The sequence below is a fragment of the Sarcophilus harrisii genome, chromosome 2 (genome assembly GCF_902635505.1).
Source record: "Sarcophilus harrisii chromosome 2, mSarHar1.11, whole genome shotgun sequence".
Taxonomy (NCBI): Eukaryota; Metazoa; Chordata; class Mammalia; order Dasyuromorphia; family Dasyuridae; genus Sarcophilus; species Sarcophilus harrisii.
The window spans coordinates 588,466,503-588,492,376 of record NC_045427.1 but is presented as its reverse complement, the minus strand read 5'-3'; the positions used below and the strand labels follow the sequence as shown (position 1 = coordinate 588,492,376).

General features: G+C 35.3%; 1 protein-coding gene and 1 pseudogene across 1 annotated transcript in view; both read right to left on the bottom strand.

Annotated features, from left to right (window-relative positions):
- The window catches only part of LOC100915447 (cytochrome P450 2C19-like), a 28,784-nt gene extending 12,499 nt beyond the window's left edge, over window positions 1–16,285 (bottom strand). The window contains exons 1-7 of the mRNA XM_003755255.3: window positions 15,453–16,285; window positions 13,366–13,669; window positions 10,180–10,342; window positions 7,791–7,940; window positions 5,066–5,226; window positions 4,498–4,674; window positions 1,575–1,716 (exon numbers count right to left, since the gene is read on the bottom strand). Of these exons, the coding sequence (XP_003755303.1) occupies window positions 1,575–1,716; window positions 4,498–4,674; window positions 5,066–5,226; window positions 7,791–7,940; window positions 10,180–10,342; window positions 13,366–13,536 (964 nt within the window). The 5' untranslated portion in view covers window positions 13,537–13,669; window positions 15,453–16,285. The remainder of the gene's footprint in view (window positions 1–1,574; window positions 1,717–4,497; window positions 4,675–5,065; window positions 5,227–7,790; window positions 7,941–10,179; window positions 10,343–13,365; window positions 13,670–15,452) is intronic.
- LOC100915710 lies at window positions 15,684–25,345 on the bottom strand (annotated as a pseudogene).
- Between the last annotated feature and the right edge of the window lie 529 nt (window positions 25,346–25,874).

The following is a 25,874-nucleotide window of genomic DNA, read 5'->3' as shown; positions in this document are numbered from 1 at the left end:
CCTTTTTTCTCTCATTTTTTCTTTTTTAACTGATTTTTGTGTAGTATGATAAATGTTGAAATATGTTTAGAAGAATTGCACATCTTTAACCTATATTGGATTGCTTGATGTCTAGAGGGGAAGGAAGGGAGGGAGGGAGAAAAATATATAACACACAGTCTTGCAAGGGTGAACGTTGAAAACTATTTTTGCATGTATTTTGAAAAATGAAAGCTGTTACTAAAAAAAATAAAGTTTTGACATCTTTTGTTTTCACACGTAGAAATTTTGAAATGTGCAACCTCTCCCCCACATTCCAAAACTGTGAACTGAATCCTATTTTGTTCTGAATGCCAAATATCAACTGGGGAGCAATGGGTCTGGAGTTAGACTGGATCTCCACCCAGTCTTAGACAATTAATTGACTTAAATACTTTTTGTCTCAGTTTCCTCATCTGTAAAATGGGAATAATACTAGCACCTACCTCCAGGGTTGTTGTGAAGATCATATGAAATAATAATCACCAATACCCTCATGGTGTACCTGGTACATAGAAAGCATTATATAAATGTTTTATTGTTGTTGTTAGGCTTACCTTGTAGCTTAAGAGCAAAATAGATTTAAGGAAGCTTTCTTATCACTTTTTAGAACTTGAGGTCTAAACTCCAGATTTTTCTTAAATTACGATCTATTGATCAAATTTGCAGTGGCCAGATTTACAGTAGTTTTTCATCAAAAAGGAGAGCATTTTGTGAAATCACTCAACATGACTTTGTGGGTGTCCAAAAGGCTTAGCTTAATTTTAGGCTATCAGTTCTGAATTTGAAAAAAAGGATGGTTTAGCTCTTTCCTGTCCTTATCGAGCCCAAATTGTGTCAACAGTGTTACAGGAGGATGTTGATAAGCTGAAATCGATGGGTAATAACTTGGTTCTAATTGTCTAATGAATGTTTGTGGTATTGGCAACTTCTTGTTCCAGCCATTTGAGAACTAGTTCTAGGAGCCTATCCAAGGTGTTAGACAAAAAGCACAGAATACAATGCTGAACAAGGCTAGGAAGGAACTGGGAATGGTTGCCTAAAAAAGGGAGGACCAACGGGAAACAGGAAAGCTCTTTTCCAGAATGTAAAGGGCCATTCTATCAAGGAAGAATTCAATTTGCTCAATATAGCCCCAGAAGACAGAACTAGGAAAAGAGGATTTGCAGAGAGGTAGATTTTGGTTAAATATAAAGAAAAAACCTTTCCAACAACTAGAATCATACAAAAAGAGAAAAGAGTGCCTCGAAAGGTAGTGAGTTCCCCTTCTTGGAGCTCTTAAAGTTGGAAGATCATATGCTGGTGATACTAGAGATTCTGTTTCACAATTTTGCATTTTCTAGTTCACAAAGTGCTGGGATGGATAGAAAGGTAATGAACATGAAGACACAATAACAAATATTAATTAAAAATAAAATTAAACTAGCTAAATAAAATAAACTAATATTAAACAAAATTAAATACCAACAGAAACTTTTCCAAGCAGTGTTTCAGCAGGGCTGGTCATGAACCTCTTTTTTCCTCACTTTTATTCTGCATAATATCTGTCCACTTACTTGTTATGTGAGGGTGCTTCAGCAGAAGCAGGAGGCCATATCTCAAAGTGGTGCTGGTGGTCTCTGTCCCGGCTCCAAAAAGATCAAGAGTGGTATAGACTAGGTTTTCAATAGTAAACTCAGATTGTGGATTTTGCTTTTCCTAGAAAAATTTGAGACAAGTAATTGATAAATATATTAACTGGATTAGAGCTGAAATATGTAACCCAGAATGGAGTGGGGAAATGGCAAATATCTTATGAATTTGGCTCATCCAGATATTGCACTCTCCCCTTATTCCCCCAAATATTTACCTCAAAATGTGGTAAATAGTATTAAGCAACTTAGTAAATTTGGAATAAAAGAATAACATTTATTTAGTGCTATATACAAATTACTATCAAATACTTCATCTTACCTGCTCCCCATTATGCAGCATATTATAATGGATAGGGAGCTAATTTTAGAGTCAGGAAAAATTGAACAGTATATATATATATATATATATATATATACATATACATACACTACTACTGTTGAGGTCAGGAACCGAATGTTGAGGTGTAGACCACATGTTGAGGTCTACATTTGGGATACCTAAATGCAATTAGGGTTTAGTTAAGGTCTAGTGGCAGGTTTGGGGTACAGGGAGCATTTATTAGCCCAGAGAGCTAGATTAATAAAAGAGGTTTATTATTGAGTTTAGAAGTAGGAGATAGGTGAAGGTAGAGATAAGGAGGACACTGGACAGAGGGTCCAGTGGACAGAGGGTCCTCACATGGCGACCATGTTTGGAATCTCTGCAAAGAGGGGTTCCCAGTGTGGTCCTTTTAAGTCGGAGACTTAGCTCTAGGGGCTTTGGGGTGTAGCCCCAGAGTTGGCTCAGATCCGGGTGGGGCTGGGACAGGTCCGGACCTTCTATTGAAATTCAAAGGGACCAGGATTTGTGAGTCAAAGGGTAATTTACATTAGCTAGGGGGGTTGGGAATCAAAGATTGGAATCTTTCCCACATCACTACTACTACTACTACTATGCCCTCACACAGACATCTGACACAATGGAAGGTAAGATTCAGATTTTAAAATGTTTTTTGTTTTAAGAATTTTATTTGCTATAAAATATCTATGATACTGTAATTTTCATGTGTTATGAAAAACAAATGTTGTCTGAAGTTAGGAAGTGTTTTTGTATGTGTATGTGTTAACACAAAAGGTCACAGAATTCTAGGAATTACTAGGGAGAAAAATTTTATTACAATTTTATTGTGTATGCTGAATTTTATGGGTTATTTCAAGGTTACTGTGTTAGGAAAAGTGCATATTATCAGAATTAATGTTTGTAGCAGCAAGAATTGTATGCAGAAAAATACTTTCAACAATCGTTAGCAAATGATTACAATTTTTAGTGCTTGTGGGAACCTCAGCCTCTATTTTCTATAGATTCAATATAAAAACATTCATGTTTTTTACTTTTGCATCATTTTCTAGGAATATTACCCCCATAAAAGTCAAGAAATGACTATAAATACAATTATAGATAGATAGATTATTGTTTGTGATCATTCATGTTCAACTCTTGTGGCCCCATTTGGGATTTTCTGATAAAAACACTAGAACAGTTTGTCATTTCCTTCTCTAGCTCAATTTACAGATAAGACAACTTAGGAATAGTGGGGGAAGTGCCTTGCCCTCAGTGACTTGCCATACAGCTAGTAAGTATTTAAGATCAGATTTGAATTCAAGAAAATGAGTCTTCTTGATTTCTAGGCTCACCATTCTATCCATTGCACCACCTATATGCCCACAGATAAATAGATATGGGTATACACAGATGTACATATAAATATAGATATTTTAATATTCACATATATGTGTATATATATATATATATATATATATATATATATGTATATGGGTACATTTCTCCTAGGATGTTTCTTGGAAAACAAGTGCAAAGTAAACCCTGGCTGTAGAACCTAATTAGCAGCAGTAATTCATTAGAACAAGGTCTAATTGTTCCCACATGTCATACTTCTTTTCTCTGAGAATAGCTTCCTTAGCAATGGCCTGGGGGGGTCCCTGGGTCTCTGCCCACAGGAGCTAGTGTCCTGATGGCTCTTTCTTCCGCCACAAAGAGGTATCCATTCCTCTCCTCGTAACTGATGGGATATTTGGCATTGCAGTGAGTAGCATGGACTTTTGAGGCAAAAAATGCCTAGTTATAGTGCTGGAAAGGAGGGATTCTGACTCCAGATCTATCACAGAGTCTGGCACAATCGCTAGGATCCTTTTAGGCGAGTTTCCATCTACTCTGCATAGATCATGTTCAGATCTAATTATCAACACGTCTCTTCCACTTTAATGTAAACTGCTGGCAAGCAAGCACTAATTTTGCTTTTCTTTATTACCTCAATGCAGTTAGCATTTTATAAATACTTGTTGATTGACTGATATATCTTAAGACAGATTATGCCAAGGAGTCTGTGAATTTAAATGGGAAAAAATGCAGTTTTGTTTTCACTAGACTCTAATGGAAATTTAGTATTCAATTCTTTAAAATATTCTTAGAGGGAAGCTAGATGGCACAGTGGATAGAGCACCAGCCCCGGAGTTCAAAAGGACCTGAATTCAAATGCAACCTCAGACACTTAACACTTTGTTCTTGTGTGACCCTAGACAAGTCACTTAATCCCAATTGTCTCACAAAAACAAACAAAATAAAATAAGAAAAATAAAACATTATTAGAAGAAGGGATCACTATACTTCATCAGACTGACAAAACAGTCCATAGCACAAAAAAGGTTAAGAACCTATGCTCTAGATTTAATAAATATTCGTTTATTCTTATTTATGTGTACATCTAAATACCAATGAGAAGAATATTTCAGTCACTCCCTCTCAAGGCCAGATTACCCACTATAATACTTGCTCTTCCCATTTTACCTCCTCTACTTTCATCAGGAAACAATCAATGAAGTCCCGAGGGTCATTAGCATTCAAGGTTTCTTGATGTTCCTTCACTCTCTCCAAAACAAAGTCATTCATGTAACGAAAGTTTTCGATTAATTTATGATGAATTCCTGGGAGATAATGGACTAAAGATGGGAAAAGATTGTAGACCTAAAAAGGAAAAAGAATCAACATTATTTGGGGGGGGCCTGGATAGACAAGATAAATTCTTACTTTTGGATACAAATAGTTCAGAAGAGAACATTAACTGAGTAAGTAGAAACAGTAGTACAACTGTTACTTCCCTTTTCACTTCCCCCAAACTTCTAGAATCATTTTAGATCCCACTCTCTGCCTCCTAGGGCCTCCTTAATATTTACTGGAATTATATAGAATTCTTAAATAATAAAATATTTTTTATTGGATAAAGCATTGGACCTAGAATCAGAAAGAACTGAGTTCTAACGACCTCAGACATTACCTATATATGGGACCCAGTCAAGCCGCTCACCTTCCGTCATCCTCAGTTTTCTCCTGTAAGATGGAGATGAGAATACCCTACCTGTATCCATGGGGAGCTAAGAATCCTGATATTTTCATTTAAATTTTCCATTAAACGCTGAAATTTCTCATCTTGATATTCAATACGTTTCTGGAAAACAACTGAGCAGATGACATTACAGGGGGCAGACTCAAGGATGGTGGTGGGATCACAAGGCAGACCTAAAGAATGGAAAAGATTGAGAAAGAGGGAAACTTAAGCATTAATTTGAAATTAATTTTCACTGAAAATACAAGAAAAAGCTGTGTCCCCCAACAAATCTGGATTACACCTTAGCTAATGCTGTGTGTTTAACCACCAGCTGGCATTTCTTGCCACTAGCTTGATCCTGTTCATGAAAAGAATCCAGCTCTGTTAAGCCCTATTGGGATACAAAGAAATAATTTTAAAAGTCTGTGCCTTCAAGCTGCTTACAATCTAATGTATAAATAAGTAGATATCTATATGTATTACACATATGATGAAAAGTAATCTCAGAAGGCAGCTAGGTGGTACAATGCACAGAGTGTCAGGCCTGAAGTTAGGAAGATTCATCTTCCTAAGTTCAAATTTGGCTTCAGACACTGTGAGACCCTGGGCAAGTCACTTTACCCTATTTGCCTCAGTTTCCTTATCTGCAAAATGAGCTGAGAAAGGAAATGGCAAACCACCTCAGTGTCTTTGCCAAGAAAACCCCAAACGGGATCATGAAGAGTTGGACACAACAAACAAACCTGTAACCACAAAAATCCCAAAGAAGATATTAATATCTTGGGATGGAGAAGGTGGAAAGACTCCCTAATGAAGGCAACACATGAGCTGAATCTTGAGGGAATTCAGGGACTCTCTACTAATGGGAAATGAAGAATAGCACATATGAAAATTTGACTAGACAGCAGAGGATATGGAGAGGAGGAATGTGCAAGGAAAAAAAATATGAGCAACAGTCAAGGTTGTGAACAGTTCTTAATGCTATACAGAGGAGCTTGTATTTAATCCTAGAGATCCAATTGAATAGAAGGGAAGTCATAAGGTTATACGTTTGCTTGAGCAAAATCACTTTGGTAGCTATGTGAAGGATGCATTGGAATGGGGAGAGATTATTTAATTATTATTTATTGTTATTTATTATAATTTAGCTACGGTTAATCAAAATATTATTGCTATAATCCATGAAAAAAGGTGATAAGAGTCCAAAGTAATAATAACATGATATTTTTATAGGAGGAATCAGGAGGGCTTGAGTTCAAATCCAGTCTCAGATACTAGATGTGTGATACTGGGTAAGTCACTTACTCCTTTTTTGTTTCAGTTCCTCATCTGAAAAATGAATTGGAGAAGGAAGTGGCAACCCACAGTTCTAATGGTTTTGTGATGAAGAGAGCCATCCACACCCAGAGAGAGGACTATGGGAACTGAGTGCGGATTACAACATAGCATTTTCACTCTTTTTGTTCTTGTTTGCTTCCATTTTGTTTTCTTTTTCATTTTTTTATCTTTTTGATATGATTTTTTCTTGTGCAGCACGATAATTCAAGAAATATGTATAGAAGAATTGCACATGTTTAACATTTATTGGATTACTTGCCATCTAGGAAAGGTATGGGAAGAAGGAGAAGAAATTTGGAACGCAAGGTTTTATAAGGGCCAATACTGAAAAATTATCCATGCATATATTTTGAAAATAAAAAGCTTTAATAAAATAAAAAGGAAATGGCAAACCAATTCAATATTTTTGCCAAGAAAACCTCAATAGGGTTATGGAGAGTATGATCATGATTGAAACAATCAACAAAATTTAATTTTGTATATTGCATTTTATGGGTTATTTCATGGTTACTGTTTTAGAAAAAATACAAGCAGAATTAATATTTTATCAAGAATGACATGCAGAAAAGTAGATTTTCAGTGACCTCTCATGAAAGATTATAGTTTTTGGTGGTCACAGGAATCTAATCCTCTATTTCAAATAGGTTCACTTTATTAACTTTTGCATTTTTTAAAATTTTTGCTCTGTTTTTTTTTAAAGAACATTACCCTCTGCAAAAGTTAAGGATTGTATATACATCTTGGAATCATGTGCATATATAAGATAACTGAACCCAAGGAGAACTGAGGTATATGCCAAGTAAAAGTAAAGAAAGAAAAGAGAATGCTAAAGCCAGAACATTGGGTACACCCACAGTTAATGGACTGCTGACAGAGGACTGAGAAGGAATGATCAGAAAAGTATGAGGGGTCAATGGATGAAAAGGAGAGGCAGAGGCAGAGAAACAGAGAAACAGGAACAGAGATAGACAGAGACAGACTCACACATAGAGAGAGAGAGACAGAAACAAATACAGAGACAGAGAGATAGGGGCAAAGGAAGAGACACAGAGAGGCAGGAACAGAGATAGACAGAGACAGAGTCACACATATAGAGAGAGACAGGGACGAAAAAGAGACAGAGAAAGAAACAAATACAGAGACAGAGAGCTAGGGGCAGAGGAAGAGACAGAGAGAGAGAAAAACAGAGAGAATCAGGGATAGAGAGAGACAGAGAAAGACAAACAGAGAGATGGGGGGGGAGGGGAAGGAGAGAATGAGGGAGGGAGGGAAGAAGGGAGAGAGGAAGAGAAGAAGGGAGAGAGGGGTAGCTGGATGTAAATTACATTAAAGGCTTTGAGCTCAACCTTGATCCATATGAATTATTAGAAAAACAATATTTGCTGCAATTAATCATGAAAAGTAAACAACCACTAACCATTTGTTTTTTTTAACTCTTCCACTAGGCACTTTGCCTCTTCTTGGACTCGTTCCTCAATGCTCCTCTTCCCCATTCCAAAATTCCTCAGGGTCATAAGTGAGAAGCGGCGAATTTGCTTCCATCTCTCTCCGTTACTGAAAAGGAGTCCTTTGGGGGAAGTAGAGAAAATTTTTTTAAAATTTCCTGAACTGAATTATGAGAGGAAGATAAATAAGAAAGTTAGATTAACTCCAGCAATCATGAATATAAGCTTCTTTAGTTTCAATAGCTTTTCATGTTGTCAAAGTCCATTTTCACCTCTCAGATGACATGCTCAAGGGCTCATGGCCCCCAGTCTTATTTCCAGAAGAACTCGATGAGGTGCAGGGAAGAAGTGGCCAATTTGCTTCTTTCTCCTTTATCCATGTTTTCTGCTTCATTCTCTGCATCCTATACTACACTCATTCACCACAATGGTCCTTTGGGAGCCCTACATTCTCAACCTACTTCTGGCAAGAAGAAGCCATCAATCTGAAGTCCCAAATGGATTCAGATTATCATTAAAGATCTCAGAAGAGATATGGAACACCTTAATCTTATTTCTCTTCTTTATCTTTTGGTCCAAAGAACCAAAAGCATTGCCATGCCTTTTGAGAAAGGCTCAGAGTCCTAATCTTCCTAGACTTCACTGGGGACCAAAGAGGAAGAACTTGGTTTTTATATTTTATGGATTACTAGCTTTGTAGCTCAAAGGAATACTTTTCGCATTGTATTCTTGTATTTTTATAACTAACTTATGATATCCTTGGGGGCAAAAAAAGTAAAAGATATTGGTCAAATTGTCAAAAGATAATTTCCTAGTAGAACCAGAACACACAGGGTGGATGTCCAGCTGGAAGAGACCGATATGGACACATATCTCACCTTCACTGTGTGATTGTATTTCATGGTTCTGTCCTGGGTCCTCTTCATTTTTTCTCTTTTTTCCTCAATCAGTGATCTCATTAGCTCCCAAAGCCTCAACAATCTATGATTTTTATGTAACTGATTTCCAAAGCTACCTATCTAGCCTAGAGAGACTAGGGTCTCTCTCCTAACCTCCAAACCCACGTCAACAAACACTTGCTGGACGAATCTATCTAGATGTCCCATAAAAATATGAAATTTAAAATGTCTAAAATAAGATTCAGTATTTTCTTCCTCAAATCTATGCCTCCCTTATTTCCACTGGGAGCATCACCATCCTTCTGGCCATTTTCCCCTTTTTACAATCTTTAAGTCAATCCTTAACTCTTCACTGTCTATTTTTTGGAAGTTAGGTGACACTGTAGATAGAACACTGGACCTAGAATTAAGAGAATCTGAATTCAAATCCAACCTAAGATACTTACTAGCTGTGTAGCTGTGATCAAATCACTTAACCACAATCTGCCTCAGTTTCCTCAACTGTAAAATGAGGATAATAATGTCACCAACTTCCCAGGATTCTTGTGAAGATCAATTTATGAAATATTTGTCATAATGCCTGACACAGGAGTGTCTTATCATTCCTCTCTATCCACCCCTTCCCCATCTATACAGTCTAGTCTGTCTGTCCTCACAACATATACTGAATCTATCTTCTCTTCACTCACAAAGCCATCACTCTATCAGGACCTCATCACCTCTGATCTAGAGCATTGGATTAAACTCTTAATTGATCTCCCTTCTGATCTGAACTGCACGCAGCTGCCAAAATGATATTCCTAAGGCAGAGATGTAAGGCATTCCCCTTCTCAGTAAGCTCCAGTACTTTTCTATCAATTTTGGGACCAGAATTTTTTCTCCTTGGCTTTTAAAGCCATTCATTACCTGCTTCCAACCCATTTTTCCAGGCTTACTACATATTACTCACTTTCATATACTCTAAGGTCTAACCAAAATGAACTACTTATTTCTCAAAGATGACATTCTATCTTTTATCTCCATGGCTTTGCTTAAATGGTTTTTCATACTTAAAATTCTCTCCTTCTTATCCTCCACATCTTAGAACAAACACTTCCCTTTCTGGGAGACTTACTCTAAATGCCACCTTCCACCAAGTCTTCTTTGATTACCTCAGTAGTTAGTGCTTTCATCTAAACCCTAAATTACTGTGTACTTATTTTGTATAAATTTTATATTTATTTCTCGATGTGCATCCCCCTCTCTCACTTCCACCTTATGTAGTAGGATGGAAGCTCCTTGAGGAGGACTGGGAATGTTCTATTTTTGTCTTTGTAGCTTTTATACCTGGATACAGCACGCAATTAATAAATATTCATTCAATTGAATTGATATGTACATTTTCTCCAATTTCTTAGAATGTTACATTTCCATATTCCTCATTGTATCTGAATTCTCTGCCTTACATCACACAGAAACATACCGAATCCCTTGTTAATAGTATCAGATATTGGGAAACTTCCTCTGCCAGCAAATGCATCTCCATGACCAATCAGAGCTTCCTTAATTGCTTCATATCCATGCAACACGATAGCTCGCTTAGAACCCAAATACAAAGTGAATACTGGGCCATAAGCTTTTGCCAGCTGTAGGAGGAAATATAGAGGGCAATTTGATAAATATAAAAGTAAATGCCTTGGATTTACACTGTTAATCTCATGGAGAAATCTTCAACTCATTAATAACTCCAGCTTGATATTTTGACATTTACATTAAAGAGAGTACAAGTAAGACATATGCTTTAGAATGCAAATGGTCAAAAAGCCTAAAACTGTGGAATAGCAGCTAGCAGAATGGCTGATAAAATATAGTTTATGCCCCTAGAGCAGGGTCTTCAACTTCAACTTCAATTCCTAAACTCTGCTGCTTAGAATATCCAGCTTCCTTTAAAATTCATTCCATGGAAACAATAAACTGGGAAAACATTTTTACAGTCAAAGGTTTTGATAAAGGACTCATTTCCAAAATATATAGAGAATTGATTCTAATTTATAAGAAATCAAGCCATTCTCCAATTGATAAATGGTCAAAGGATATGAACAGACAATTTTCAGATGATGAAATTGAAACTATTACTACTCATATGAAAGAGTGTTCCAAATCACTATTGATCAGATTAGCTAGAATGACAGGGAAAGATAATGCAGAATGTTGGAGGGGATGTGGGAAAACACTAAGACACTAATACATTGTTGGTGGAATTGTGGACACATCCAGCCATTCTGGAGAGAAATTTGGAGCTATGCTCAAAAAGTTATCAAACTGTGCATACCCTTTGATCCAGCAGTGTTACTATTGGGTTTATATCCCAAAGAGATACTAAAGAAGGGAAAGGAACCTGTATGTGCCAAAATGTTTATGGCAGCCCTTTTTGTAGTGGCTAGAAACTGGAAAATGAATGGATGCCCATCAATTGGAGAATGGCCAAATAAATTGTGGTATATGAATGTTATGGAATATTATTGTTCTGTAAGAAATGACCAGCAGGATAAATACAGAGAGAATTGGAGAGACTTACACGAACTGATGCTGAGTGAAATGAGCAAAACCAGGAGATCATTATATACCTCAACAATACTGTATAAGGATGTATTCTGATGGAAGTGGATTTCTTTGACAAAGAGACCTAACTCAGTTTCAGTTGATCAAGGATGGACAGAATCAGCTACACCAGAGAAAGAACACTGGGAAATAAGTGTGATCTGTTTGCATTTTTTAATTTTTTTCCCAGATAGTTTTTACCTTCTGAATCCAATTCTTCCTGTGCAACAAGAGAATTGTTCGGTTCTGCACACATATATTGTATCTAGGATATACTATAACATATTTAATATGTATAGGACTGCTTGCCATCTAGGGGAAGGGATGGAAGGGGGGAGGGAAAAGTCAGAACAGAAGTGAGTGCAAGGTTTAATGTTGTAAAAAAAATTACCCATGCATATGTTCTGTCAATAAAAAGTTATAATAATAATAATAATAAATAAAATTTTAAAAATTAGGTGGCTTTTCTTTTTGTCAAAGTCAAACTCTCTATATGTGCTCTTGTTTCCATCCTTATCTATTTTCTCCACCAGTTTGCAATCTCAATTGGTCTCTCTCAGCCTTTACTTCTTTGTTCTCCAATTGATCCTCTTCTCACTATTTAAAGTGATTTTACTAAATTACTTATTAGCCCCTTAGTCAATATACTTCAGTGGCTCCTTATTCCCAGTGGGATCAAATATAAAGTTATTATTTGACGTTTAAAGCTCTTCACAATCTAGCCTCTTTTGGCCTTTTGAGTTTCTTATGCTTTACTGCCCTAAATTCACTCTACAATTCATCTACCCTGGCCTACCTGCCATTCCTCATAGTCCATTTCCTGACATGATGCATTTGAACCAACTGCTCCCAATTTCCTGGAATGTTCTCCCTCTTTACCTCTGCCTCCTGGCTTCTCTGGCTTCCCTTAAGACTTGTTTCAAATTCCAACTTCTGCAGAAGTTGTTTCCCAGTCCCAGTCCCTCCCCATCAGTCCCACTCTGAAATTACTTTCCATTGATAATCTCTATATCTATATGTGTGTACATATCTAATCTCTCTCTCCTTCTCTCTCTCTCTCTCTCTCTCTCTCTCTCCTTTCTCTCTCTGTCTCTCTCTCTCTTCTTCTTTCTCTCTCTCTCTCTCTCTCTCTCTCTCCTTTCTCTCTCTCTGTCTCTCTCTCTCTTCTTCTTTCTCTCTATCTCTTTCTCTCTCCCTTCCTCTCTCTCTCTTTCCTTCTTTCTTTTTTCCTCCCTCCTCTCCCCCTCTCCTTCCTCTATCTCTCTCATTACTTCCCGATTTCTCCCAATGGAAAGCCTATTGAAACTTTTGATCAATTTATTGACTTCTCATCCTAAATAGGTATCCCAGCATCATAGGATCATAGACGAAAGTATCTTAGAAATCATATAATCCAAGCCTACTTTTAGATATTAACAAATAGTTCTTAAGTTCATATTATATACCAAGTACTGTGCTAGGCACTGGATCTCTTTAGAGAAAGGTCTCTGTAGGGAAAGAAAGACTCTGGGAAGAAGCTATTATCTTGATCATGTTCCTTTCTTGGCTTGTCTCCCAAGAGACTTCAAGGAATTTCCAGTTGGATGAGACTGGGGACTCTCTCATTCAGTTGAGCTGAGATATCTCATCCCCAATGGGATAATTAATTCACTGTCTATTATCTGGTATGTTCTCATCTGTATAACTTCTCAGATTTCTGTTTGCTATTGGATTAGATAAATGGGTTGTTTGTTATTCACTCTCTGTGATGGTCTTTATGTAACTGATATTTGGTGAAAAGGGAATCAAGCGTTAGGATATAACTTAAAGATATCACATTCTCTGTTAGGAAATACTAATCAGGAGCACAGCTTAAATCTAAAATTAGTTTTCCTAAAACAAAAATAATTGAGGGAGTAGATGGATATAATTCTCCCTTAGAAACTGTTCTCTGAAGAAAGCAGAGCTTTTAGCCTTGTGGTACCAATCTCCCTTCCTGGAAGGAATCGAAGTCTCTCTGGGAGAAAGTTAGGTAGAGGTTATTCTATATCTTTCTGTGAGGACACATAATCTACACACATATACTTACCAGGCAAAAGGATTTATTGATATTCTTAGTATCTAATTGCAATATATTTCCAATAATTGGAAAAGGAGTAGGTCCAGGTGGTAACTTTCCTTTTCCATAGCCCTTTCTCCATACTGAAATGAGAAGTAGACAGAGTATCACGCTGAGAGCAGTGACCACAGATGGATCCATGGGAGTTTTTTCTTATTGCTAAGAACTTAGAGAACTAGAGTCCAAAGCTTATGAAAAATACACAGTAGATTAGCAAGCAAACAACTCCTTATTCTCTTGGGCAATTATGATTTTGCTTCCAATAGACTTTGACCTGTTGGTAAAGATAAAAAGAGACTCCCTTAATATATTTTGAATTTTCAGTGTAGCATAGCTACATGGTAAAATAACCTGGTAACTGTTTCTAAGAAATAATCATTCATTCCCTGGTCATTTTTGAATGATAACATTATTTATTTGCAAGAAATTATAATTAGAAAACAAGAGTTTTTTTTAAAGAACTAATTATAATTATATATCTCTAACTATAATTCAGAGAACAAAAGAGTTCTTAAAAAAACCTTCATTGAAATCTTTTATTTTTATATTTCACCTCTCTTCCCTTTCCAGAGAGCCATCCCTTAAAAACAAACAAAAAAAAATACATAAAAGGGGAAGAGGGGGGAGTATTTCATTCAGCAAAACCAATATATCAACCAAGTTTGTCAGTATATGCAGTGCTCCATATTCATAGTCTGAATTCTGCAAAGAAGGGAAGGAATTTATTTTTCTTTTCTTTTTTTTTTTAAGTTTTTTTGCTCTTTTTTGAAACAATTGAGGTTAAGTAACTTGCCCAGGATGACACAAGTAGAAAGTGTAAGAGACTGAGGACAAATTTGAATTCAGGTCCTCCTGACTCCAGAGCTGATTCTCCAGCCACTGCACCACCTAGCTGCCCTAGTGACATTTATTTTTGATATGTGTTTTAAACATTCTTCTGATCACTTTCTTTTTTTAAAATAGATTTTTATTAGAAAATTGGGGGAAATTTTTCATAGATAATCTCTCTGATAGAATATAATTGAGTTGGACTATTGCTGTGGTGTAGGAAATGATGAGTTGATTGATTTAGAAAAATGTGGAGAGATTTGGATCTAGGGGAAAGAAAATGCTATCCATCTTCTGAAAAACAGATAACAGATGACATAGTATAGTTTCACATGTGTGTGTATATATGCATGTTAATTTATGTGTGTACATATGCACACAGCTACATATATACATATGTGTCTGTATATATGTATATACACATACATATATATATATATATATATCCATGCCTAATTGTAGTCTTCTTGAGGATGGGGGGGTGGGAAGGGGGAAATAAAGTAAAAAGTACACAGCTGAGAACAAAAGTAAATCAATAAGAAAGCAAAGAAAAGTCGAGCAACTTTGAAAACAATGTGTAATGCTTATTATATAGGTTTTCTTGAAATGGAAATTTAATTTTGTATATTGAATTCTCTCTTATGTAAATAACTGCATACACATGTGTGTACATAACAATGTGTTCTCTCATGCTCATGACAATGTTTTTTTTTTCTTTTCTCATTTTGTATTGTTTAAAATTTAAAATTTACTAAAAATAGATTTTTGTTCATTTCATTTGTTTTTATATCACCTGGATTCCTCCTTCCCAGAGAACATTACAATAATAAATTTTAAGAAGGAAAAGTGGGAAAATGTCCACAAAACTGATCAATATATGAAAAAAACAACCTGAAGTTATATGCAAGTTATGTTTGTTCTTTCCATTTGCAATGAAGGTTCTGCTTAAATGAATACTTTAGTAGGGCTGTGTTTGCACATTTTTTTTTTTTTTGCACATTTTTTTGCACATATTGTGCAATACCTAGATAGAGAGATGAAATGGTCAGTCGCAGTTCAGACAAGGTTAATATTCTCTCAGTGTTCTTTTTACGCCATTGGGGAAATAAAAAAGTACTCTGCGACCATAGAAATGGGTTGTTATTAATTGGGGGCTGTTCTCTTTGGAGAGTAACTAGGGATCAGAGGTCGGATAGTATCTGGGAGGGGTATTAGAAGCCGTCACTTACCACTTCCTCTTTCATGGGGACTTGGCCGAAGTCACAGAGATTAAGTGGACGGATGAAAGTGCAGATGAAGATCCTCTGACTCCAGATCCCGAGAGTTCTCTGTATCACACGAGCCCGCGTTCACAGCAAAGGGAAGTTGCGGCTGGAACCCCCCCTGTCAATCTCTTGTTAAGACTCGTTCTCTTTTCTCTCTCCCACTTAGCGCTGGATCCACACCAGCTTCCTACTGATTCAAATGCTAAAGAGAAACCAATGGAGCCTCTTTTCTCCAGTACCAGACTTCGCCATCTCTTCTTTTGCTCTTTTTGTCTCAGTATTTCCGCCTCCTTCCCAAGCATCCGGATTCCTGAACTTCTCAAAATCTCGACCAACAAGACCGATCTTGACTTTGACCTTCATTCTGGGGCTTTCACTGGTTTGTCTCTTGAAGTCTGTTACTCAGAGGACCGAACAAAAGAGCACAGCAAAGGAAAATGGGAAGGGAAGAGTGAAGGGCGGGGTGGTATTCCTTGAAGTCATGCTAGTTCCACACTAGATTGAGCAAACTAAGTTCTATTTAGGTGGATTTTTAAGTGGAGAAACCTTGATCTAGTTCATGATGGTGTTATGGAAACAACTCTGGACTCTTATTCATAAATTTCAGATCCTGAAGGGACTTCATGACATCCCTGGCAAGCATTCATCTGTCTTTTGTCTGAAACCTCTGATGATAAAGAGCCTACTATGCCCTATATTCTCTTTTGGAGAGCTCTAATTGTTAGGAAATATTGGCTATCTGCATAGTTTCATGCCTCCTTCAAATCTGATAGACTTTCTGATATGTATCAATCTGATATGTTTTCATTAGTCATTGAAAACAAAAATGTTGCACAGCGCAGGACCAAGGACAGGTCCTTGGGACTCTCTATTAGAGACCTCCTTTCTAATTGACATCTTCCTGTTAATGATCACTCTTGGAGTATGTTCAAGCAGTTCTGAATCTACTTAATTATTGTATCACCTAGCACACATCTTTCCATCTTGTCCTCAACAGTAACATAAGGAATTTTGTTGTGCGCACCTGTGTGTGTGTGTGTGTGTGTGTGTGTGTGTATACTGTATTTCCCCATTATTCTTGAATTTAACTATGTAGTCATCTGTTATTACTTTCTTTTTTAATTTTTATTCTATTTTGATATTTATTCTAAACACCAAAAACTAGCATTTTCATATATAAAGTAGTCTCAATTAAATGCAGCTTGTGTTTTTTAAGTACATAAAATATGTTTCTTTTAAAACTGTATTACTTTGTCTTTCTGAACTGAAGAGGTTGTTTTCTTCTGTGCATTTTCTGTTAAATGACTCTTTCTTTAGTAAATTAATTAATTAAAATTATTTAATTTTCAAATTAATTAAATTTAGTTTAATTTAATTAAATCATTTAAGTAATTATTTATTATTCATTTTAATTAATTTATTTATTTAATTAAAATAAATTAAATTAATTAAAATTATTTAATAATAAAATATTATCACTACAGGTATACCTCAGAGAGATTGTAAGTTCAGTTCCAAAACACCACAATACATTAAACATTATGTAATAAAGCAAGTCACATGATTTTTTTTATTTTTCAGTGCATATAAACTTAGGCTTACACCATACTTAGTCTATTCAATGTTAAATAAATAAAGAATATTTATGTCTAAAAACATATATACTTTAAATTTAAAAAATATTTTATTGCTAAAAATATATATATTAAACCCCATCTGAGCCTTCACCAAGTCATAAAGTAAGGAGGAAAGAAGGAAATAGTCTTCATAATCACATAAAGGAAGAATTCATGATCATAAAAAAGATAATAGAAAATAAAATTGACAATTTGATTTTATAAAAAAGTCATTGAAGTTGGAAACACATGAAAAAAATTTTTTTTAGCAAATTTCTCTAATATGCCCAGAAAGAATTTGCAGAAAAACTCAAAAAATGCTTTAAAAACCAAATTAGAGAAGTTAAGGAAAAACTAAAAGAATTAAAAAATAATAACCACCCAAGAAAAACAAAATTATGAAAAGAAAGTAAACTAGAAAAGGAGATCCAGAATCTTAAAAAAGAAAATTATTCTTTGAAAATCTAAGAATGATCAGTTCTGCTGATCTAATGTGTGTATCAGTGGAAATCATTCATCTAGAGCATCCAGAACCCCAAAATGAGGCTGTGACAAATCCTACTTCTTTTTCCTTTGCTGTGGCTTCCATAGGCATGATTTCCTTCATCTTCACCAAGATACTAGTAGTGGTGCTTTCCACAGTTTTGCTGTTCTTCTGAGCATCTTTTTTTTTTTTTTTTTTTTTTTTTTTACCAGAGACAACATAGAGGATTTCTTATCCTCCTCAGTTTCTTTCTCAGTTTCCATATTCATTTTGTAGCAAAACATCAATGTGCAATAGTTTAGAGATCATCCTAGTAGATCTGAAGATCTCCTCTAATTTAATTTACATGTCATTAGTAGAATTTGACAAGTTTATAAAAGCTGATGGTAACCAGATCTAGAAGGCCTCTGGGTCTTTTAAATAAACTAGTATAATAATGGGAACCTTTCTCCAAGCTGTGTTTTGAATGACTGCTTAACTGGTATCTAGAAAGAGATATGCTCTACATATTTCTGTATATCTCAGTTGCAGAAGCTGCCATATTTGACACTGCCCTGACTACCTCCTAAAAGGAATCAGTGTCTTAATAAGCACTAAATTTATTTAAAGAGTCAAACTACTACAGTAGCAGACCTTTAGCCCATTGTACATGTTTTTAGCTCCATCAAAAATGACATGAGAGAATTTCTTCTATTGCATAGCAAATTAGATGTTTTAAAATGGACTTTCCCCTTCAAGTTTACTATTTTATCTTGGTGACCTCATTCTCCTCATCTCAGAAATAGGTAAATCAAACCACAAAATAAAAAAGGTAGAAATATTAAATGCATCCTTTTCAAATCATGATGTTATAAAAATTCATGTGATAAAGGACTGTGCAAAGATAGATTAAAAATTAATTGGAAACTAAATAATCTAATTCTAAAGAATGAGTTGAACAATAAATCAAAGAAACAATCAATAATTTCATCCAAGAGAATGGCAATAATGAGACAAAAATACCAAAATTTAGAAGTTGCTACTACTGGCATACAATTTATAATTTTTATCTAAATTTATTTATGTGTATATATATATGTACCTGTGTATATGTATATATACATATATATTTATATTTGTATATATATACAGATATATATATATATATATATATATATATGAAGTGTTGTTACCTATGTTTTCTGTAAGGATTAGATTCTTATCAATCTCAACTTCTTTTAAGGAAAAAAATGAATTAGAATTAATTGAAATTCCAAAAGAAAAAAACTAGAATTATTTTTAAATGTTAGATTTATAAATAATTGGAGGAGAAATTACATAAATAGTTTTAGAAAAAAAATTGATTATATACAAATTGGAAATTTTCATAGTTTTGTCTTTTCTGGTAAAATATTTGGCTTTTGATTTATCAGTTTACATTTGAATTACCTCAAAATATCATCATAAAATTTGCTAACTTGCATTACAGAAAGTTAATTGCAATAAATTCAATAACAATTTAGATATTCTTAGGTCTATTTTGATAAATATTAAATCTTGAAGCAAAATGACTTACTTTACAGGTCAGATTCTCATGGGTTTGTTTGTTTTTTTTTTTAAAGAATCTTTCTCTAACTTATTATTAACAGAACATTCATCAAGTTCACAGTTTAGACAAGGATAGCAAAGGGTATTTAAAAACATAAGTTCCCTGAAATTTCAAGAAACTATGAGTATCTAATTTCATTTCAAGGAACTATGAATTTCTAATTTCATTATTTTATGGCTCTATTTCTGAAAAAATAATGTTTGAGCTGAGTTTAATTAATTTTGAAGTCACTTTTAAGAAGTTGCACTAAATTGTTTTGAAATCTGTTTTATACTAGATAGCAAGAACTTGTAAGACTTTACAAACTATATGGAATCAAAGAAAAAATTCTACTTGTGACAATGTACTCCTTAGGCCAATCCCAATGATGGAGTAGGTTCACAAAACTTTCTTCTCTCTTTTCTCCAGCTATCTTCTCCAGTCTTTATAGATCACAGGTAAAATAAAATTTGTTCATTACATCATACATAGAAAAAACTGATAGACATTTCTCAGCTGTCCCCTCACCAGTGTAAAGTGGTTTTCTCCACACCCCATTCAAATCTATGATAAAAAATTGATTTCTAAAAGAGGAGAATATTTAATAAACATTTCCAGAAAATAATATGAAAGAAGTGAAACAGAGAGTTTCACAATTAAAGGATACCAACAAAAAAATTCTAGACTTGATGATCCTCAGGATGAAGATGATTATTACAATCAATGTTCCTTCTGATTTCTAAGCCATATCTTTGATCTTATTGTGCACTGACCTGCTCTCTTTGTCTTCTTAAAAATATCTACTATTAAAAGAAATAGAACATTGGACAAGGAAACATCCAGGAAAAAGTGAACCTTGGGATCATTTTTTTTCCCAGAGGGAGTAGAAATGATGGAGAACGTGGGAATCAGAGCTTATAAGCACAAATGGGCTTATGGCTGAGAAACTTCCAGCCAAGAGGGCTGATGTGAGAATCAGCCACTCATAATATTTATCAAAAATAAAGAGATAAAATGACAAAATAGAATTGACTGAGCAGAAGGAGACATAGGTGCTCACCAACACCAAAATGGCTTTAATCTCAGGAGACCTTCTTGACAAATGACTGGAGCTGTGAATATGCTGGACTTGTTGATAGTGTCTTTTCAGGAGAAGCACCATATAGCCACTGCCTATGACCATAAATCCCACACACAGGAAATCAGGAATAGAGAACAAAACTATAAAATTATGAAAAACAGAGACGTTGAATGATGCTGGAGCAAATTGTGAACAGAATCCAATATTCCAAACTCATGTATTGTTACTTCTTTCTGTATACTTCTGCATATTTCTAAATGTATAGACATTTATTAGAATGTATAGGATCCAGTAGAAAAGGCAGAAGGAGACAATGTAATTTGAGGCTTGAGCTTTGAGTTTTGACCAAATGGAAAAAGTGAAGGGACTGATGGTTACAATCTGAAAACCACTCAGAAAGCAAGTGATAGTGAGAGAGACATTTCAGACAACTTGGTGGAGGAAATAAATCAGTTTACACCCAACATGATCCAGGAAATTTTTCAGTTCCAAACCGGTCATTGTCTGAGGGACTCCCTTGGAAATAAGAACAATGGAGTTGGCCAAGGCCAAGTGGAAAAAAAAGGGAGTCTATGCATTGCAGCCTGTTGCCATTAAAGAAAGAGACTACTTTATATATGAAAATGCTAGTTTTTGGTGTTTAGAATAAATATCAAAATAGAATAAAAATTAAAAAAGAAAGTAATAACAGATGACTACATAGTTAAATTCAAGAATAATGGGGAAATACAGTACACACACACACACACACACACACACACACACACAGGTGCGCACAACAAAATTCCTTATGTTACTGTTGAGGACAAGATGGAAAGATCCTACCTGCTCCTATCTGGATGAAGAAGACAATACCTAGAACTAAATCAAGAAAAATAATTTTCTCACTGAAGTAGAAATGTTCTGAGAGATAGAGACAGATGCAAGAAAGATAAAAAGGAATGAAGCAATGAAGAAAGGAAAACAGGGAGGGAGGAAGGAATGAAAGAAGGAAGAAAAGAAGGAAGGAGGGAAGAAAAAGGAAAAAGAAACAAAAAGATAAAGAAAGAAAAAAGAAAAAGAGAGAAAAAGGAAAAAGGAAGGAAGAATGAGGAAAGAAAGAAAGAGGAAAGGAGGAAATGAGAGAGGAGGGAAGGAAGGAGATTTCCAAAATTATTCTAGGAGAAAATTTTCTATTGAGAAATTAAGACAAATCATTTTTAATTTTATTCTATTTCCTGAATTTTTCTTGGGAAGTGAGCAATGAGCAGATACTTAAATACTAAAAAGCCACGTAGGAAAAGCACCGATATTTACCCATGCAAAAAGGAAATAAGAAAACAATCGAAACAGAGCGGGAAAGAGGGAGGAGGAAAGTCCTTTTCTTAAAGGAAAGAGAGGGAGAAGAGAGAGACAGACACATACAAGGGCAGAGACAAAGATACAGAAAGACACAGAGAGAGAGAGACAAGAGACAGAGAGAGGTCTGGATGTATGGTTGGCTATAGAAGGAAAATTGCTGTATAAAAATACACCAAGATATTTCAGGTTATGAAACATTGTCAAAACAGAATTATAATTTTAAAATCTTAAAATTCACATTTAACAGATAATACTTGAGTCAAAATAGAGTCATGATAGTTTTTAATGTCATAAATTTCTACAGAAGGGGAAAGAGTATCCATCTGTCTACCTGTTTCTATCGGTTTCTGCCTATCTCTTATCATGTCTCTTTCTCAAACTGTCTCTATTTTTCTGTGTCTGTGTCTGTGTGTGTATGTGTCTCTGTCTTTGCCCCTTTATTTCTCTCTGGCTCTATCAGTTTTTCTTTTTTCTTTTAAATTAAAGCCTTTTATTTACAAAGCATGTGCATGGGTAATTTGTCCAACATTGACCCTTGCAAAACCTTTTGTTCCAAATTTTCCACTCCTCTCCCCCCCACCCCCCTTCCCTAGCTGGCAGGTAGTCCAATACATGTTAAATATGTTGAAATACATGTTAGAGTCCATCAGTCTTCTATCAGTCTTTCTATCTGTCTATACACACACAAGACAGAATTAGGAAGAGAGATACAATTATATCATAAGAATTCTCATTCTTCCTACCCTTTGAATTTGGATGATCAGAGTATGAATAAAGGAATCCTGTCAAAATTATCAACAGTACAAAGAGAAATTGCCGATAGCTTATAAATCCAGATGAAATAAAAACAAATTTAAAACTATAGCCTTGATACATTTTGTGCTCACGAGAAACTAAAGGCAGAAAAACTTTTAATGTGATCCTCAGCAGCCATGTCCAGGGGCATGTAATAATTCACACAAATTCATAATAATTCACACAAAACAAATCATAAGCAGAAAACAAACAAAAACAAAACAAAGAGATAATTAGGAACAGAGAGACAAGTGCTTCAAATAAAAGATTTTCCCAATGAACAATCCACTTCTTTGGCTGGCCATCTTCATTTAAAATATCCCATAATTCGCTCAATGTACCCAATTCAATGAAATCATCCATGGTATTTCTGAGCCAGCTCTCCCTCACTTAAATCAAATTCACTTGCATGTCATGGCACCACTTCATGATGTCATGGATCTTAGCGAATTAAGGACAAACAAAAACAAGTTACATATAACAGAAGGGGAAAAAAGATTAAAATTTTATAGAGAATTCTGATTGCTCTATCCAGGCTGGCCATAAAATGTTTCACCATAGATTCCAAAATACACTCAGGAGTTGGCTTAATCTCTATTGTTCATGATTTAGTTTTCCTTCAGACTAAGCAAGAATCTCTCTCAAATAAAAAATATTGCCTTCACCTTATCTAGTTGATGTAGCTGCAACTGATGAGGGTGAATAAGACCTCAAAAAAGACCATATCCTTCTTAACAGCCCGGTGTCTTTATGAAATATAGAAAGGAGTGTAGATAGAGCAGGAATTACTGTAAAGTCTCAGGAAATCAAACTCTTTTCTGAGACAAGCAGCAAGTAATATTGATTATATCTATCTTTTAATTTTGTTCAGGCTTTTTGTTATCCTAAATAGGCCTTTATTGCACTTAGATGCAGTTGATTAGCTTATTCAATTCCTTGATTTGACAAACCACTGGAAACCTAATCTGATGGCCAAGTTATGATGTCAAGCCCAAAGTTATTTCTCTTTTATAAAAGAACTTACCTGTACCCCAATCCCCTGCTAACTTCTTTATGAAATTAGCCACTTTTTTTAGTTGAGGGTTCATCAGGAATCATCTGACTTATGACAGCAAATTCATTAGGACTTAATTAGAATGATGTCTCCTCCCTTAATAATGGTGAGTTCAGGCAAGCAACTAAGCCATAGTCTTTCCCCTTGTTAATGACTAAAACTCTCCTTTTCAACTTAAGCCCTCCAATTAATGGCATGATTACTAAATCTTTGTCCCTGGAATTGGAGGTCTAAGCCTATAAATTCTATTGTGAAACCTCATGATGCCCGCTCAAAACCCCATTATATTTTGGGGGTCAAACCACCTCTCCCCAGTATTTGATAGATAGCATAAGCAATTCCTGATTTGCAGGAATTAGATGCAGTTGATTAGCTTATTCAATTTCCCAACACATTTGGGGGGTTCATTGCTTCTACAAACCAGTAGAACCCCGGTACAGGAGCACTTGAAAAGAGAAAAAATATTAAGTTACAAAAGAAAACTCACGCCCAGACTTTCTCCCAGAAACCTAGAAGATATTCTTTCAATAAAAATTTAAAAATCACTTTGTTCCCACCTACTCATTTGGGAAATTTTCTATAATTTTGTTTTATTCTATAATATTTATTTTGATAGCACTTTAGGCTTAAAAGTTTTGAAGGACAATGTGAGCAAAGAGATTTTAAAGGGAAATTAATAGTACTCTAAAGGACAAAAAAGACTTGAATTGAAATGAGAAAGTCTGGCTAAGATAAGCAACCTTACTTAGGGGGTCCAGCTCTGATGTGCTGGCTACATTTTCATCCTTATGTGGTCTCAGCAGAATTGCAGTCATCTCATCTCTCAGTTGTTGGAGAAATGGTAATCTTGGTTCCAGGAGAAAGCAGAAGACATTAGCTGAATCTGTTAGCTGCAAATCAATAATTTCAGAGACTAGCTGAAAAAGGAAAGAACAAGCTTATTTGAAAATATATTAGATGCCATTGAGTGGAATGTGAATTTCTAAATCAAGCTTTTTTTCCCTTTAGGTAGAAAGTAGTCCCCAATATTGAATTTTTTCTTGAAAGATTGCATATCCAATAAGCAGCATTCTACATTTTTTTTGCAGTCCCCCAGCAGTAGCAACAGCAATAATATTGATTCCTAAAAGATATGTAAGGAAGGAGCTCCTTGTCATTAATTTCCATGGTAGAGAGGACTTCTGGTGAAGTGCATACTGAGATTAAGAGATCAGAGCTCTCTCTCTGCCCTTATATTTGATAGCAGTTCCTGGGTAGGCTAAATGTCAGAGGAATGAAGGGGGATAATACGGGGAGTCAATCAGTTGGTGAACCAAACCACAACTCCACATCCACGGACAACATTGAAATTGTAATTAAGAAAGTTTGCCAGCCTTGTACTTATTGATAAGAGAAAGTTTGTTAAACTTGTTGGGGTTTGAAGGAACCCCCCAAAAAGATTATGCTTCCACATGGTGTGGTACTGTGTCTCAAAAAAAAATTTGAGGGCTCAGCCTCATCTCCAAATGAAAGAGCAGTTTCTTGTAATTGTAATGCTAATTAAAGTGGGTTAAGTTCCAAAAGAATTTAGTAAAGAACCAGGAGCAAGAAAATAGATTTATAGGGTTTCCCTCTCTTCCCAACCCTTTCAGGCTTTTTATTTTTCCCTTTATCTCTTTCTCTTTACCTCAATTATAAATTATTTAGATAAGAGTAAAAGATGGAAAGATGTTCTTTCCCCTCCCCTTTCTCTCCCCCATCTTCTCCCGTATGTCCCTGATTTAGGGAATTTGGTTGGAAATGGGCATATTTCCACCCATTCCTTTTACCCATTCTCTGTTTATCTAGTTTTCCCATTATACCAAGAGCAAACATACCCAGTCCTTTGCTAACAGCATCAACAATTGGAAGACTTCCTCTGTCAGCGAACTCTTCTCCATGATCTATCAGAGTTTCTTTCCCTGTCTGGTACCCATATAACACAATAATAGGCTGTGAACCAAAGTACAGAGTAAACATTGGACCATACTTTTTTGCCAGCTATGGAAGAGATACAGACACAGTGACAGAGCTACCACCACACTGACAGATAAACAGCTTGATTTACTCTAGTGGTCTCATTGGAGAAGTTCTTCATCTATTATCAGCCCCTTCAAAATATGTTTTGTGTTTATAAGAGAAAGGATCTTAACAATGCCAGAATACATGCCTTAGCCAGGACCCAGATGAGTTAAAAGCACAAAATCCCATTCTCCTCTGTGTGGTAGCAACTAGTAAGAGAGTTAGTGAAAGATATCAATATTCTATCCTTCTTATGAAATGAAGTTTTGTCTATTTTTTTCCTCAATCTTTCAGAATACCTGAATTTCCCACTGGAAATCCCACAAGCCAAAAACAATAGGATTGTTAGAATTAGAATCAGAAGGAATTTTAGAGATCAGATAATCTATTCATCTAATTTTGCACATT